This window comes from Leptopilina boulardi, unplaced genomic scaffold (assembly GCF_019393585.1).
Source record: "Leptopilina boulardi isolate dan_hultmark-lab unplaced genomic scaffold, ZJU_Lbou_2.1 LbouV2_384, whole genome shotgun sequence".
Classification (NCBI taxonomy): Eukaryota; Metazoa; Arthropoda; class Insecta; order Hymenoptera; family Figitidae; genus Leptopilina; species Leptopilina boulardi.
In genome coordinates this window covers 1080194-1093918 of record NW_026137956.1, presented here as the reverse complement: position 1 = coordinate 1093918, position 13725 = coordinate 1080194, and the positions used below count along the sequence as shown (strand labels likewise).

At 27.8% G+C, this 13725-nt stretch overlaps 3 protein-coding genes across 4 annotated transcripts in view; 1 reads left to right on the top strand and 2 right to left on the bottom strand.

Moving 5' to 3' along the window:
- Positions 1-13725, bottom strand: part of LOC127288326 (uncharacterized) — a 278443-nt gene that overhangs the window by 91178 nt on the left and 173540 nt on the right. The gene's annotated exons all lie outside the window — the stretch shown is intronic.
- LOC127288324 (uncharacterized) lies at positions 14-1065 on the bottom strand. Its single transcript, XM_051315722.1, has 3 exons — positions 772-1065; positions 458-653; positions 14-259 (listed from the first exon to the last, which is right to left on the bottom strand). The coding sequence occupies exons 1-3, from the start codon at positions 832-834 to the stop codon at positions 159-161; spliced, it is 360 nt and encodes a 119-aa protein (XP_051171679.1). The 5' UTR covers positions 835-1065; the 3' UTR covers positions 14-158.
- Positions 1820-7251, top strand: LOC127288306 (uncharacterized). Its single transcript, XM_051315696.1, has 2 exons — positions 1820-2082; positions 2184-7251. Exon 2 carries the CDS (start codon positions 2222-2224, stop codon positions 6983-6985), a length of 4764 nt encoding a protein of 1587 aa, XP_051171653.1. The 5' UTR covers positions 1820-2082; positions 2184-2221; the 3' UTR covers positions 6986-7251.

Sequence of the window (13725 nt, the reverse complement as noted above, 5' to 3'; positions counted from 1 at the left end):
ATAATTCAGTAAATTTTAATATAATTGTCTTATATTTTAATATTAAAAACATGCTTAATTATACACAATTTTTCCTTTGCGAGTTATAAATATATGAATATAAATGTATAATTTAATGACAATTAATATAACAATAAAATTACAAAGAAAGATTTGTTTTAATTATTAGTAATTTCAATATTATTAATATTTAATTTGCTTGTCTCAGATTTATCAATTTCCTCTGTATTTAATGGTTGATACTTTCTACGTCTACGCCCTAAAAAATATATAAAAATAAAATTAATAATTATTATATATTTATAATTATAATAAATTATTAGAATAATTATACACATAATAAAGGTAATACGTAATGCTAATTAATAGCACTAAAATTGAAAGCAAAAATTTGTTTTAATTTTAAGTAATAGGAAATATTATGAAAATTTAATTTTTTTAGGGAGAAATTATATACCATTGCCACCAGTTGCAATATATGGTTGCATGAAGGGATACCTCCTTCTATTTCGCATTCCTATGAATTCTTTCATTCTAACTAAATCATCGTGTGTCGCAATTTGTTCATCAGATGGATGCAATTTACCCTCTACTTCATTGGTTGAATTAACTGAACTGACAGTAGCAATAGCGAAAAAGGCTAGAGCAAATATCTGTATAAAAACAATAAATAAAGAACCTCAAATATAAATAAAAGTGTTGATACTGAAAATTATAATATTTTTTAAATATTTCAAGAAAAAATGAAAACTGTTGTTAACTATTACTTACAAGTGTGATCTTCATTTTGTTAGTTGTCGAATGATGACTATATTCATGATCATCGAGAAACATACTTTTATATGCTTCACTTTAATTCAGAATTTCCTGACTAATCATGATTGGAAATTTTCATTATTGTCTTAAATATATTTAAAATTTTAAATATGTGTGCTACTATACTTTTTATTCTATCTGTAAAAGTTTTTTTTTCTCTTGATAAAATACATATACTGATGATTAAATTTTATTACAAGGAAATTCCATCCATATCTGTTATCAGTTCATAATACTGGTTTTGCCGTCTTGAATTTAAAAGAAATGATTCCAAAGTTCCCCGAGTAAAAAGTTTTCTATAAATTTCTATATTAGTCTAATGTAAAATTTTTCGCAAAATTTTTGTTATATATATATAATAAAAGAAATATTAAAAAAAAGACCCGTAAGTAAGAAAAATTACCTTTAATTATAAAAAATTGTTCTTTTTTTGAAATAAAAATAAATTCAATATATTTAAATTTTTATGCTGTTGAAAATAGGCATACCACCACTGTCTAAGTTTAGTTAAAATGGTTCTAAATATGGTACTTTTAACTGCTTTTTTAACTACACATTTTTAGTCATTTTTACCAATGCTATTTTTTTGTATTTGTTACAATTTTAGATAGGTACAAATTGTGAACAAAGGACAAATGTTTAAATTAGATACAAGACATTAAATCTATTTAAAAATGAAAATTTTAACAGAATTTTTTATTTCATTTTTAAATGTTTGTTTCACAATTTCGTTCTTCATTTAATTTATTCACGATTATTTTAAATAATAGAAATGTTGAAATGGTTATCTAAGATAAATTTCAAATAAAAGTATTTATTTTACATTGTAAACTTAAAAAAAAATTTTTATCCACCCTGTACTAAACATATTTTTGATATAATATTTAGACATCAATAAATATTAAACATTGCACAACTGAACATACAAAAAAAAACATTGCATTATACAGCATTCCTATAAAAAAAAGAAAAACTATATGAGTTCCTCTCTTCACTATAGAATAATAACGATAGTCAAAAGTAAAAAAAAATTGTAATTTTTTTATAAAAGTATATTCTAGTGTAGCAAAATAAGAAAAAAAATAATACATGGTAAAATTTAAAAAAAAGTTAATATTATTATTTGAATCGTTCCTCTTTTTTTAAAGAAGAACTTTTTCAAACTATAATTTACATTTATTTCATAAATAAATTTAAATTACATAAAAAAAATTTAGGGTAGAGGTATGTGCTAATCGGAAGTTTATCCAAAAACTATATTTCAAGGTAATATAAACTGTTTTTGAATATCTAAAAATAAAAAACAATTTATAGAAATGTTATTACTGTTTTCTTTCATCAAAATTATAAAAAAAACAAATTATCAGTTTCAGAATCATCAATCGAAATTAAACATCAATTTACAATGAACAGCGCGTCAATCTTCATTCAACAGTCATCAAACTTTCAGTTTCTTTCTGTTTGTCATTACATTAATATTTTTGGCATTTATTTCTACAACAATGATTTAATTACACTTGATGAGAGAAATCAGACTATTCCTGTTTTGAATACATTGTTTGAATATCTCAATAAATTCGACAACGAATACGAGGTGAAACTTAAACTTCTCAAAAAAGTACTAAAAGGAAGTGATCTCTATGGTGGCGAAGAAAATGAAACACTTGACATGAAATATGTAATTGAAACCTATCAGTACATCATTAGCACTGCTCTATTTTCCCAATACGGCAACATTAATGGATTTTTAGCTCAAATAATAAATAAGGCAAATAATGTAAATTTCTCAGCACTTAAAAAAAATGTACAAGAAAGTCTATCTCAAAATAACATAAGTAGGGACTATTGTTCGCCAGATGATAACAATTATAAACTAACTCCACTGACAATTAAAAAAGTTTTTGATGATCACATTTGGCCAGTTTTTCCCCAACCCGAACAAGAAATGAGCATTATGGAAGTGAATTACATATACGCAATGGTAGGTTTAAAAATTGTTAGATCTGTTTCATCAGATATTACCAATCTTACGTTTCGCGACTATGTTCTAATCGCACGGGAGCTTGATTTACAGGATTTCAATAATCAAACCTATGAAATGGTATTAAAATTATTCTCAACCCCTGCTTTATTTTTTTACGCCTATCATCAAAAGGACAAATTCCAAAAAATAGATCATCTTACTCAAAATAATGAATTTTGGATTGAAGCTTATGAATTTTTATTTTCACACATTAGTTCAACAATGCTTCAAATTGTACAAAAAGATATTATTAACAGTCTACATTATAAACTTGAAAATAAAATCAGTGCTATAAAAAGTCGGACTCTCATTGCCATAGATATTCTTAAAGCATATTGCGATTATGAGAATTATCAACAAGTCTCATCAGTTGATATAGAAATGTATAAAACCCTATACCATTGGACACTAAAATTAGTTCTTCCCAAACGTTGCCTAGAATACGATTTACCCGAATTAGAACAACGATATCAGGATCAATTCACGAGTATACAAAAGTTGTACCATGCAATTGAGAGGGATGCAATTAAACAAGTTATAATCGATGGTAAATTAATGAAAAAAATGAATTCAAATGCAACTGTTATGCTCGCTGAAGTTCCGACCTATCCACAGCGTTGTACATACTGTTCACCTACCCCTCGAAAGGCAAACGACGGAATATATCTTCTGTTTGCTATAAAAGAAGAAAATAAAAAATCATTTTACGCCCTTAAACAAGATGATAATATTCTGAGTTTACTTAAAAACAATGATAACGAAAAGGAATTTGCCAAAGCAGTTGCCAATGATTCCTCTTTAATAATGGAAATTGCAATATTTTCCAAGACTCTTAAACAAGATAATGAAGATCACAGAGGATTTATTAATAGAGTTGCGGATATAAAGACAACACAATTTATAAATAAACTGAAAAATTATTATTATGACGAAACAATTGGTGAGAAATTTCTAAATGTTTTAAAATGTCTTATTCCATTTTATAGTTGCATTGAAGATGTCAAAGCAGGAAACATAGTTGAATCCGCATTTAGCTGTACCTTAGATGTTCTCAGTCTGTTACCAATAGCAAATTTGGTAACAAAATATGCAATGAAACTAAGCAGTAGCTTTTCAATACAATTTGGTAAAATGCACTTAATCACTAATACTCTTGCAAGAGCAGGGAATATTCATAAATTTTCAAAACTAACAATGTTGAACCAAATTTCACAAACAGCTATTCGAACAATCGGAAGAGAAATTATCACTAAAAGCTTCTTCAAAGATTTAGCTGTAGCCTCTCTTCAAACATTGGATCCTGGATTTGAAATATTTTATCATGTAGGCCGATTTGGTTCTCAAGTACTTGGCAAACTATTTCAAAATATGATTTCAAGTTTTAAAAGCATTCCCTCACTTAAAAACAGTATTTTGTTATTAAAATCTTTATTAAAGAGTGTAAAACAAAATATGAATTTACCAACATATCGGACAGGATTAGTCCCAATGGTTTTAGCTGAATTGAATGATTATAACGTTGTTAAATACTTTTATCCTGGTGGGTCGAATTTTTTTGGACCTACATGTGTAGAATCATTAGGAATAATTGCCGAATTAAGAAGCATCGAGGAATATCCATTTCAAATTCCAGTTATACAAGTCAATTCACCTGGAGAGATTTCCTACAAACAATACATTCCAAAAAATGGTAAAATCATTAACACTAAACTCCAAAAAAATAACAACGATATTCTTCATCGAGTTGGGTATCTGTTATACGAAATGGCAACTGAAGGATATAATATAAATAGAATTCATAATTATCATGTGTATCATAATACAAGAAATCAAATTCCTGCTAATGAAAATCCGTCTGCAAACGTAAATCCACCTGCAGAAAGGCCACCTACATTTTGGGAATTACTTCAATTTCCCGTGAATGCAAGACAAAATATAGTGCAACAACCTAATTTACAACAATTTCCTAATCCTCAATTTCAATCTGGAAACACAGCAAATTATAATTATCCTAATACACCCAACTCTGAATTTCAAGTTACTTTAAGAGGTAACGTAGAAACTCATAATTTTCCTCAAATTACGAACGTCGAATTTGTCACTACATTAAGGGGAAATATAGCAGGTCCCAATTTTCCTCTGTCCATGAATTTCGAACTCCCATCTACATCAAAAGGAATAGTAAAACCCGAATACAATTCTCCACAATCCATTAATAATAATCCATTACAGTCTATGTCTTTAAAAAATCATTTAAACACTGGAGAGAAAGCACCTTCAATCATAAAATTTCTTCATGCTAATACTGATTTTTCTAAGTCATTTAATCCAGAAATTTCAGGGACCTCAATAAATGAAAACCTTCCACTAGAAGCAGATTCAAATATTCCGCAGAAGATCAGAAGAATAGAAGATTTAGAAACTTTTCCCGAATATCGTCACAAAAAATTTGATAAAAATATCCCAGAAGGATTGACAAGAAAAGATTTAATATTAAAAGATTCAGAAACCTCTGTACAAGATAATATACAAAAAAATAATGTTATTGGGAGATTACAACAATTTGTAGAACATTCAAATCCATTACCTAATGAAAATATCATAAAAGGTCCAAGAATTTATAGAAAAATTATAGGAGTTTCAATGTATTCAAAATATGTAGAAATTTTAATAAAGTTGAAAAATAATGGTTTGTCCTATGTGAAGAAAGTTACAGCAAAAGTAAATTTCTTACGTACTGTTTTAAATAAATTAGCCCTCATTCAATTGAATGAAAATTTTCCTCTACAAATACCAAAAAAATTATGGTATACTGAAATTGTAAAAGGACAAAGGAAAATTGATTTTTTGAGAAATTTGAAAGGACACACATTTTTCTTTAATGATATTACTCTGTTAAGAAATAAACCACCAGGTGTGTTAGTACCTATTGATCAATTTTCTTTCTCAGTAGAAGTACGATATCACATAACTATTAATTCTCCATATGGATTTGTAGATTTATCTAATTTTCATTTTGCATTTCAAGATGATTATATCACATTCAATGACGTGTTTTTTACAGTAACGGACACATTTTTTACTGAACATAATAAAATTTTAAACATTGAGTTGAAGTATAAAGATGTATCGATTGATGACTGGCGGAAGTTAAGAGAGCAAGATATTAAAAATTTGTTTCAGGAAGATAAAATTGTAGAATCTCCTAGAATGCAAAGTATTAATAGAGCTGCAAATTTTATGACAGAAAATGCACCTTTGTGCACTTTTAAATTAACAAAGAATTTTTTTTCAAATTACATTTTAAATCCATTTCAAGTTACTGGAAGTCGTGTTCCAACTTACGCTATGTTTGCCGAGCAAATGAAAAATATGAAAATTGTAAATTCTTTTGAAAATTGGAAAATAGACTACCATCGTTACACTTATGATGTGTTATATGATTATATTATAGATGAAACTGTTGGTTTGTCTGAAGCACAACGAAAAATTAATTATTTATATGATTCTGTTTATTTTCAAAATGTAGAAGAGGTATTTGATAATTATAAAAGAAAGAGAAATATTGAAATGCATATTCGATTTGAGGATTATTATGCATTATATTCTTACATAAAGAAAACCCTCGTCATGAATAAAGATGGAATGAATCGATTTGAAGCTGCAATAAATCGAGTTGCACTTAGACAATGTAATAATCTTGTAAGACCAATTAAACTCTTTAGTAGTGGAATTTTTAATAGAGAAATGACAGGAAAAATTTTTGATTCACTACAAAAGAAAACAATTATTTCATTTAATCAATTAATGAAGTTTTCTGTAAGTCGAACTACGGAAGAGGCAAAATTTCTTAATCAAGCAAAAACTTTTCCTGAAACTCGATTTTTAATGGAACTTTCTTTAAAGAATCAGGCAGGCGTTGCTGACTTTGATCGTATTTTAAATGATGAAAATTTATCATATGTAATTACTTCAAAATTTGAATTCTTAGTTGAAGATATTCGTTTTAAAAAAATTCACAATAAAGAAGTGATGATTCTGAAAATGAAGGATTATGATAGTCCAACAGAAACAAGAATGCTGCAAATGTCAAAAAGGCTTCATGAACTATTTTCAACAGAGACAAAGTTTTATTCAAATCTTTAAATTTTTGGAAAAAAAATTTATTTTATATTATTGTTATACGGAAAAGAATTAGAAGATACGAAAGTGTGTGCAACATTGCGAGACAGGTTAAGGAGATTCTATTGTAAAGAGAATTAATATCAAGATTTTAATAAAATTTGGTGTACTTGTATAGATAAAGCTTATACAGAGAAATATAGTTAAATTTTGGAGATCTGTAGGTACTTGTGAAAAAGTTACGATCGATTTAGTTTTTAAACATTTAAACATTGGTACTTACGGGCATTTGTTGCTTTGTCATACATGTTCCCGTGCACTAATTGCTCCATTTTGTCCAATTTAAAGTAGGGTTCGTCACCAGTTTTTCCTGTTTAAAGAGAATGTAAATAAAAAAAGGTTTTAAAATTACTTTTTAAAAAAGAAGTTATTATCATTGAAACGGATCATTTATACACTGTAAAAAAATTAAGGAGTTAACAGCACTGGGAGTTAAATTTTTCGACTTAAAAATCAACTCAAAAAGGGAGTTATTAATTAAATTAACTACAACTAACTCCCTAGGCATAAAATTAACTTGTAAAACATTATCTCCCTTCACTTCAACTCCAAAAGAGTGGGACTTTTATAGCATTCCCTAGGGAGTTGAAATTCAATTCCTTTTTTTACAGTATACTGGCGGCTTTATATTTTTTTGATTTTGGGGGTTTGAGTAGAATTCCCTATCGAAACCCCAAATAGGGTATTCACTAAGTTCAAAATGGGGCTCTGATCAGGGTCTCAATAGTTTTTTTATCTAAAAATTTATTAATAAAGTTTTAAAATTTTTTTTTGTAAAAAGTTATTAATAATTAAAAAAGGTGATATTAGTGTTTTAATAATTTCTTTTATTAAATAGGATTGAGTTGTTACTTTTTTTTAAAAAATGGTATTTAAAGAAGAATAAAATTTTTTTATATGTATTTACAATGTCAGAAATTTATTGCATTTTCCTTTCCTTTTTACATTCTCATCATAATGAGAAGGTATTACATTTGGGCGATTTTGAGCATTCTCTAATTTTAGTAAATCTCGACGTTTTGAGACTTTCTGATGCCGAAAAAATGGGTCCTAAAAAAATGTCTGTCTGTCTGTATGTCTGTAGACAAAATTTGGTCCGACGATAACTCGAACAAATTTTAATGAATCGACTTCAAATTTGGTATACACCTTAAGTGTACCAAAATCTCGCCTGAGTTCATTGGCCACATGATTTCGTTGAAAAACAACAAAATAATTCAAATTTTTAGTTTTTAAAAAATTCTAAAATTCGCATTTTTCAAAAAAAAAATTTTTTCAATTTTTTTTTCGAAAATTACGACTAAAAATAAACACTTTTTTCCTTTGACAATTTTTAATAGCGATTAAAACAAAAAAGTTATACCACTTTTTTAAAAAAAGACAAAAAATGACAAAAACGGATGAAAAATGGGTAAAATGCAGGGCAAAATTACTTTATTTTGAAAAAATGTGTTCAAATATGTATTATTTCTCTTTAAACCACCTTAAATTAACATAAATTAAAGTAACTTACTCATAAAATACCGAATTTTTTGTTTTTTTTAAATTTTTAATAAAAATTTATTTTTACATTCTCATCATAATGAGAAGGTATTACATTTGGGCGATTTTAAGCATTCTCTAATTCCAGTAAATCTTGACGTTTTGAGACTTTCTGATGCCGAAAAAATGGGTCCTAAAAAAATGTCTGTCTGTAGACAAAATTTGGTCCGACGATAACTTGAATAAATTTTAATGAATCGACTTCAAATTTGGTATATACTTTAAGTGTACCAAAATGTCGCCTGAGTTCGATGGCCAGGTGATTTCGTCAAAAAAACAATAAAATTATCCAAATTTCGTTAAAATGTATCAAAATTTTCGGATTAAAATTCTATGTACAACATTTTAACTATCATACCTAGCTCAGTTATATTGTATGTAAAGTGAAGGTGTATATCGATTAAACTATTTTTTTGAACCTTTTTTGTTTAATATTGTCACGTCGTAAATAAAAGATTGGTATTTTAATGAAGAAAATTTAGATTAATGTTCTTATAATGGTGCAATATTGGCAAACACCATTGGCCTCATGCACCCCAAAAATTTCGACATGATAACAGCATTATCAAGAATTTTTTTTCTCTTTAAGATTAGATTTATGCTATTTTGAATTTTCTTTACACAGAAAAAACCTGAATTCAAATTGAGTATAGATTCTATACTCAATTTGATTCGCAACAAAAATGAAACTGGTTGTCTCATTTCGAGTTCTAAGGTAAAAGTATCAAAATGAAACAGGCAAGTTTCATTTTGAGAAAAAGAAAAATGGAAAAATATTGTGAAATAACGAATAATTTTGCACAAAAACATGAAATATAATAATTACAAAGAAGTAAATAACACGCTAGACTTAATATATTTGATTAAAAATTGCTTGTAATCGCGTAATAAAATAATAAAGGAAATATGTTTTTAGGTTAGAAAAATGAAAACATGTGTTTTGACAACAGGAACGGTACTGCCAACTTAAATAATAGCGGTAAATTTAAAAACTTATGAAATTAATTATTATCTACGTAAATAATAATAAATAATTTTTATTTAAAAACTTCTAAATATTCGTACTGGTCAAAATAATCTTTCTGGTGTTGTTGAAATATTAGAAACAATAATTGAAATACAAAATTACTCTGCTTATGATGCCAACTTAGAAATCTGAAATTCCAGCCAATATCATTTTGAATAACATGAAGTTTGTCCCATACTCATTTCGATACCCAAAAGAAAATGAGTTGCAACAAAAATGAGTCCAAGTTTTTTCTGTGTAATAATTCCTCTAAATCTGCAAGTTTTGCTATCGCTTTTTTCTAATTTTCGAGCGTGAAACGCGAGTGCCGTGATGAGAATGTTATCCTTAAAGTCAAAGTACTTTAAGAAAATTAAATGTTTAAAAAATTTCACTTACATCCATTGTACACAAATTTTTTAGGAATTAAAAAAAAGGGCGATACCTCCTATAAAATTAAATTTTGTTGGTGCTTTAAAAGTTGATTTACTATAAAGTTATTTTTTTAAAATGTTTTAAAATTTTCAATTAATTTATTCGTTTACTCAATAGAAATTAATTTGAAGAGGAATAACTTATTTTAATAAATAATCTGGGTTTGTTGATTTCGTTAATTACAAAGAACTGGCCAATCAACGGCGCAAAATTAACGAACTAAGTCTGAACAGCTGCAGTGCCGCCCTTTTTTTTCTCGATAAAAAATTTATTCTAATACCTTCAAACCTTACCTATTTGTATAATTTAATTTAGCGCATTTTAATATAAAATACTAGTTCTTCCTAATAAATTACACAAAACAGGTCATTTACATAAAGTTTCCACCTTAAAGTAACTACTTTTGTACTTATTTAAACTCTGTGTGTAATTAAATTTACACTTTTTAATAAAATTAATAAAAAAAATTTCTTTCTATTACACGTATCACTTCAATATTTAGTTAAATGAACTAAAAAATCTGAAACTACTACAAAATCTCATTCTACCAAACTGATTCTTGGGTCATTCAAGTACTTTCTGATAGAATAATTAATACAAGTTTTAAATGAAATTCATGAATTTTTGAACTATACAATTTAGATAAAAAGTAATTAATGATACTAGGTTATTTAATTGTAAAAGACAAACGGAGCGTGTAGCGCAACGTAAGAAAATGCGCGCAAAGCGCGCATCAATATCGAACCGCGAAGCGGGACGATCGTCCTACACGCGCCCCGGGGCGCGCTCAATTATGCGAGCGAAGCGAGCTCCTACGCGCGAAGCGCGTGATGAGAATGTGGCCGCCCCCGTTGGAGGCTGCTGGATTTTTGAGATTGAATTTGGATCATTTTAAAAAAAATATGTATCGATATCTTTAAAAATGCAAAAAATAGACCAAAAAGTGTAAACATGAAAACTTGCACGTAATTGATGCCAAAGCACCAAATTACTAACAGCTAATTATTCAGTGAGGCAAACAAAATCAACATAGTTGCCAAAGATGCGCATAAGTTAAACAATACTTTTCTTACTTCCACACGGAGAGAAAAATCAAGGCTTTATAGTATGAAAGACTATTCTGCTACTTTTGTATGAACTTTTCTTACTAATGGAGCAAATATTTGAGAATTTTTAGTATAAATATTTGTCCATACTAAAGATACATAGTATATATGCTTTTATTGTAAGAAAAATGTGTTATAATAGCAAGAACGCCAAGCGGAGATCGCACTTAGCTCATCCTACTACGATTGCAGAAGTTCCAAAAAGTTCTATGCTTTTTCGGTATTGGACCCTTGCAATTGACGATTAGGCCACGCCTACCTACTCGCAAGTAGACCATTTCATGCTGGTCATTCTGTCCTCTTTTAACTCATGCGTCATAATATGCGCTACACTGTTAAAAATGTTTGTAGTTTTAATATACATAAAGTACTTCAATTTAAGAAACTGGTATATTAGAGTGTAATTCATATACAAAGTATATTAAATTTTGTCACTGAAAAAAATTCAAATAAAAAAATTGCATTTTACTCAATTTATACATGTTCTTGTGTACAAAATAAGGTTTTTATTAATAAAGCAAAGTAATTTCTTTCATGTAAATACAAGTTTAAATCAATTTACATTGTAAAAATGCATATAATTTGACATTTATAGTACTTAACCTAAATGGCACATATAAGTATTAAAATTCTTGTATTTAGAATGTTTTTTTTGAAAAATTTTCCCCTTATAAAACATTATTTGGACATAAACAACACAATAGTTAAAGAATTACGCACTGTTGTTTCAATTTCAAATAAATTTTCAATATCAAGGAAATAATGACCGTTTGGTGAAATAGGCATCTACAGCCGCCATGTTGTCACTTTAAATTTAATATACATGTATCTTAGATTTCAATACCTGTAGTGCATATTCGCTTCATACGCATGTATATTAAATCTAATACAGATTTTTCTAACAGTGTAGATAAGGACAGAACGATCAGCATGAAAAGGTCTGTTGCAAGAGTCTAATACCGAAAAAGCATAGAACTTCTACAATCGTAGTAGAATGAGCTAGGTGCGATCTCCGCTTGGCGCGGCTGCATTTACAGTATAATAAGTATACTATAAAGGGCTACATGACAAACTTTATCAGCATAGACAGTTTCATAGTAAAAAGACATAAGTTTATAACAAAATTACTCAAGTATTACGCATATGTAGCATAGAAAAGTTTTGAGCGTTAAAGGTAAAGTCTTCTACACTGAGAAAAATATACTATTGAATCAATTGCATTTCTGCCAAAGGTATAAAAATTATTGATTCAAAAGTATATACTATAAAATTTGTAAAAATATTTTATAGATTCTATAGCATATGCTTTTAAGTCAATAATTTTTATACCTTTGGCAGAAATGCAATTGATTCAATAGCATTTTTTTCTCAGTGTATACTATTAAAGACTAATTTTTCTCTCCGTGCACTTTTCAAAAAAAAAATTTTTTGTTTTTAAGATATTCCTATCGGCACAACTTACCCCCGGCATTTTCAGCCCCGGTCTCCCCTATCCGATTTTTATTTATACCGAATTACTGTCTAATCGAATTTTCAACAATTCGAAACAAGGAATGACAGAAAATTTATTTTTCCGAAATGTGATTAGACAGAATGTTTATTTTTCTGAATTAACATTGAACCGAAAAATTATGAAACAGAAATTAATAAATGATAGACAGTCTTTTACAGCGAATTACAAAATGACAGAAAGTTATTTAAATAGAAATAAGGTTTGTCAGAATTTTAATTAAACCAATTAATAATTTAACCTAATAATCTTTTTTCCGAAATGACGTCTGTCAGAAAAGATTTTTATTAGAAAATACGTTTACCCGAATTTTGATTTGTCCGAAATTACGTTTTACAGAATATTTATTTAACCGTATTTAAAAAGAACAGAATGTCGATGTCAAAGAATTGCCAATTGACCGAAGAATTATCAAGGTTATGTTTATCGTCGCGGTTTCCCCAACTCTGCCGATCGTCAACTTAGTTTGCTTTTTATTATGGAGATAGCGTACAGAGTATTATTATTGTTATTTTTAATTTTCAATAAATTTATTTACTTGATTACATTATGAAAAAATCTCATTTTCTAAAAATAATTTTGCCATATTTGCTCCTTTACCTTATTCATTAATTTTATCTTTCAATTAAAAACTAACAATAATAATACTCTGTACGCCATCCCCAGATTGGGGAAGGCAAGTATGGAGCGCGTTGCGCCCCAAATCTCCAAAAACTCTGTTTTTGAGTGTTTACATTATTTTTTTTCTCCTTAACCTGACGTGCTAGAGACTTCTATATAGGCTTAAATTAAAGTTTAAAACGTACATTTTAAGACCCATATGCGCATAATAAAAAAAATTTTGAAATTTTGAAAAAATGAAAGTAATGACCACCAAAAATCTTTTTAAGTGACTTGAACCTATTTTTTTTTAAATTCACTTTTTTTTATCTTGCGCATATCTGTCTTAAAGTGTAAGATATAAGCTTTAATTTAAGCCTATATAGAAGTCTCTATCACATCAGGTTAAAATGTCCATTCCCTTCTCTAGAAACTCAAAAACCTCTGTAACTTGAATTATAAAACCTTTATAACTCGAAGTAATTTTTATTTTCCTTCAACAGCT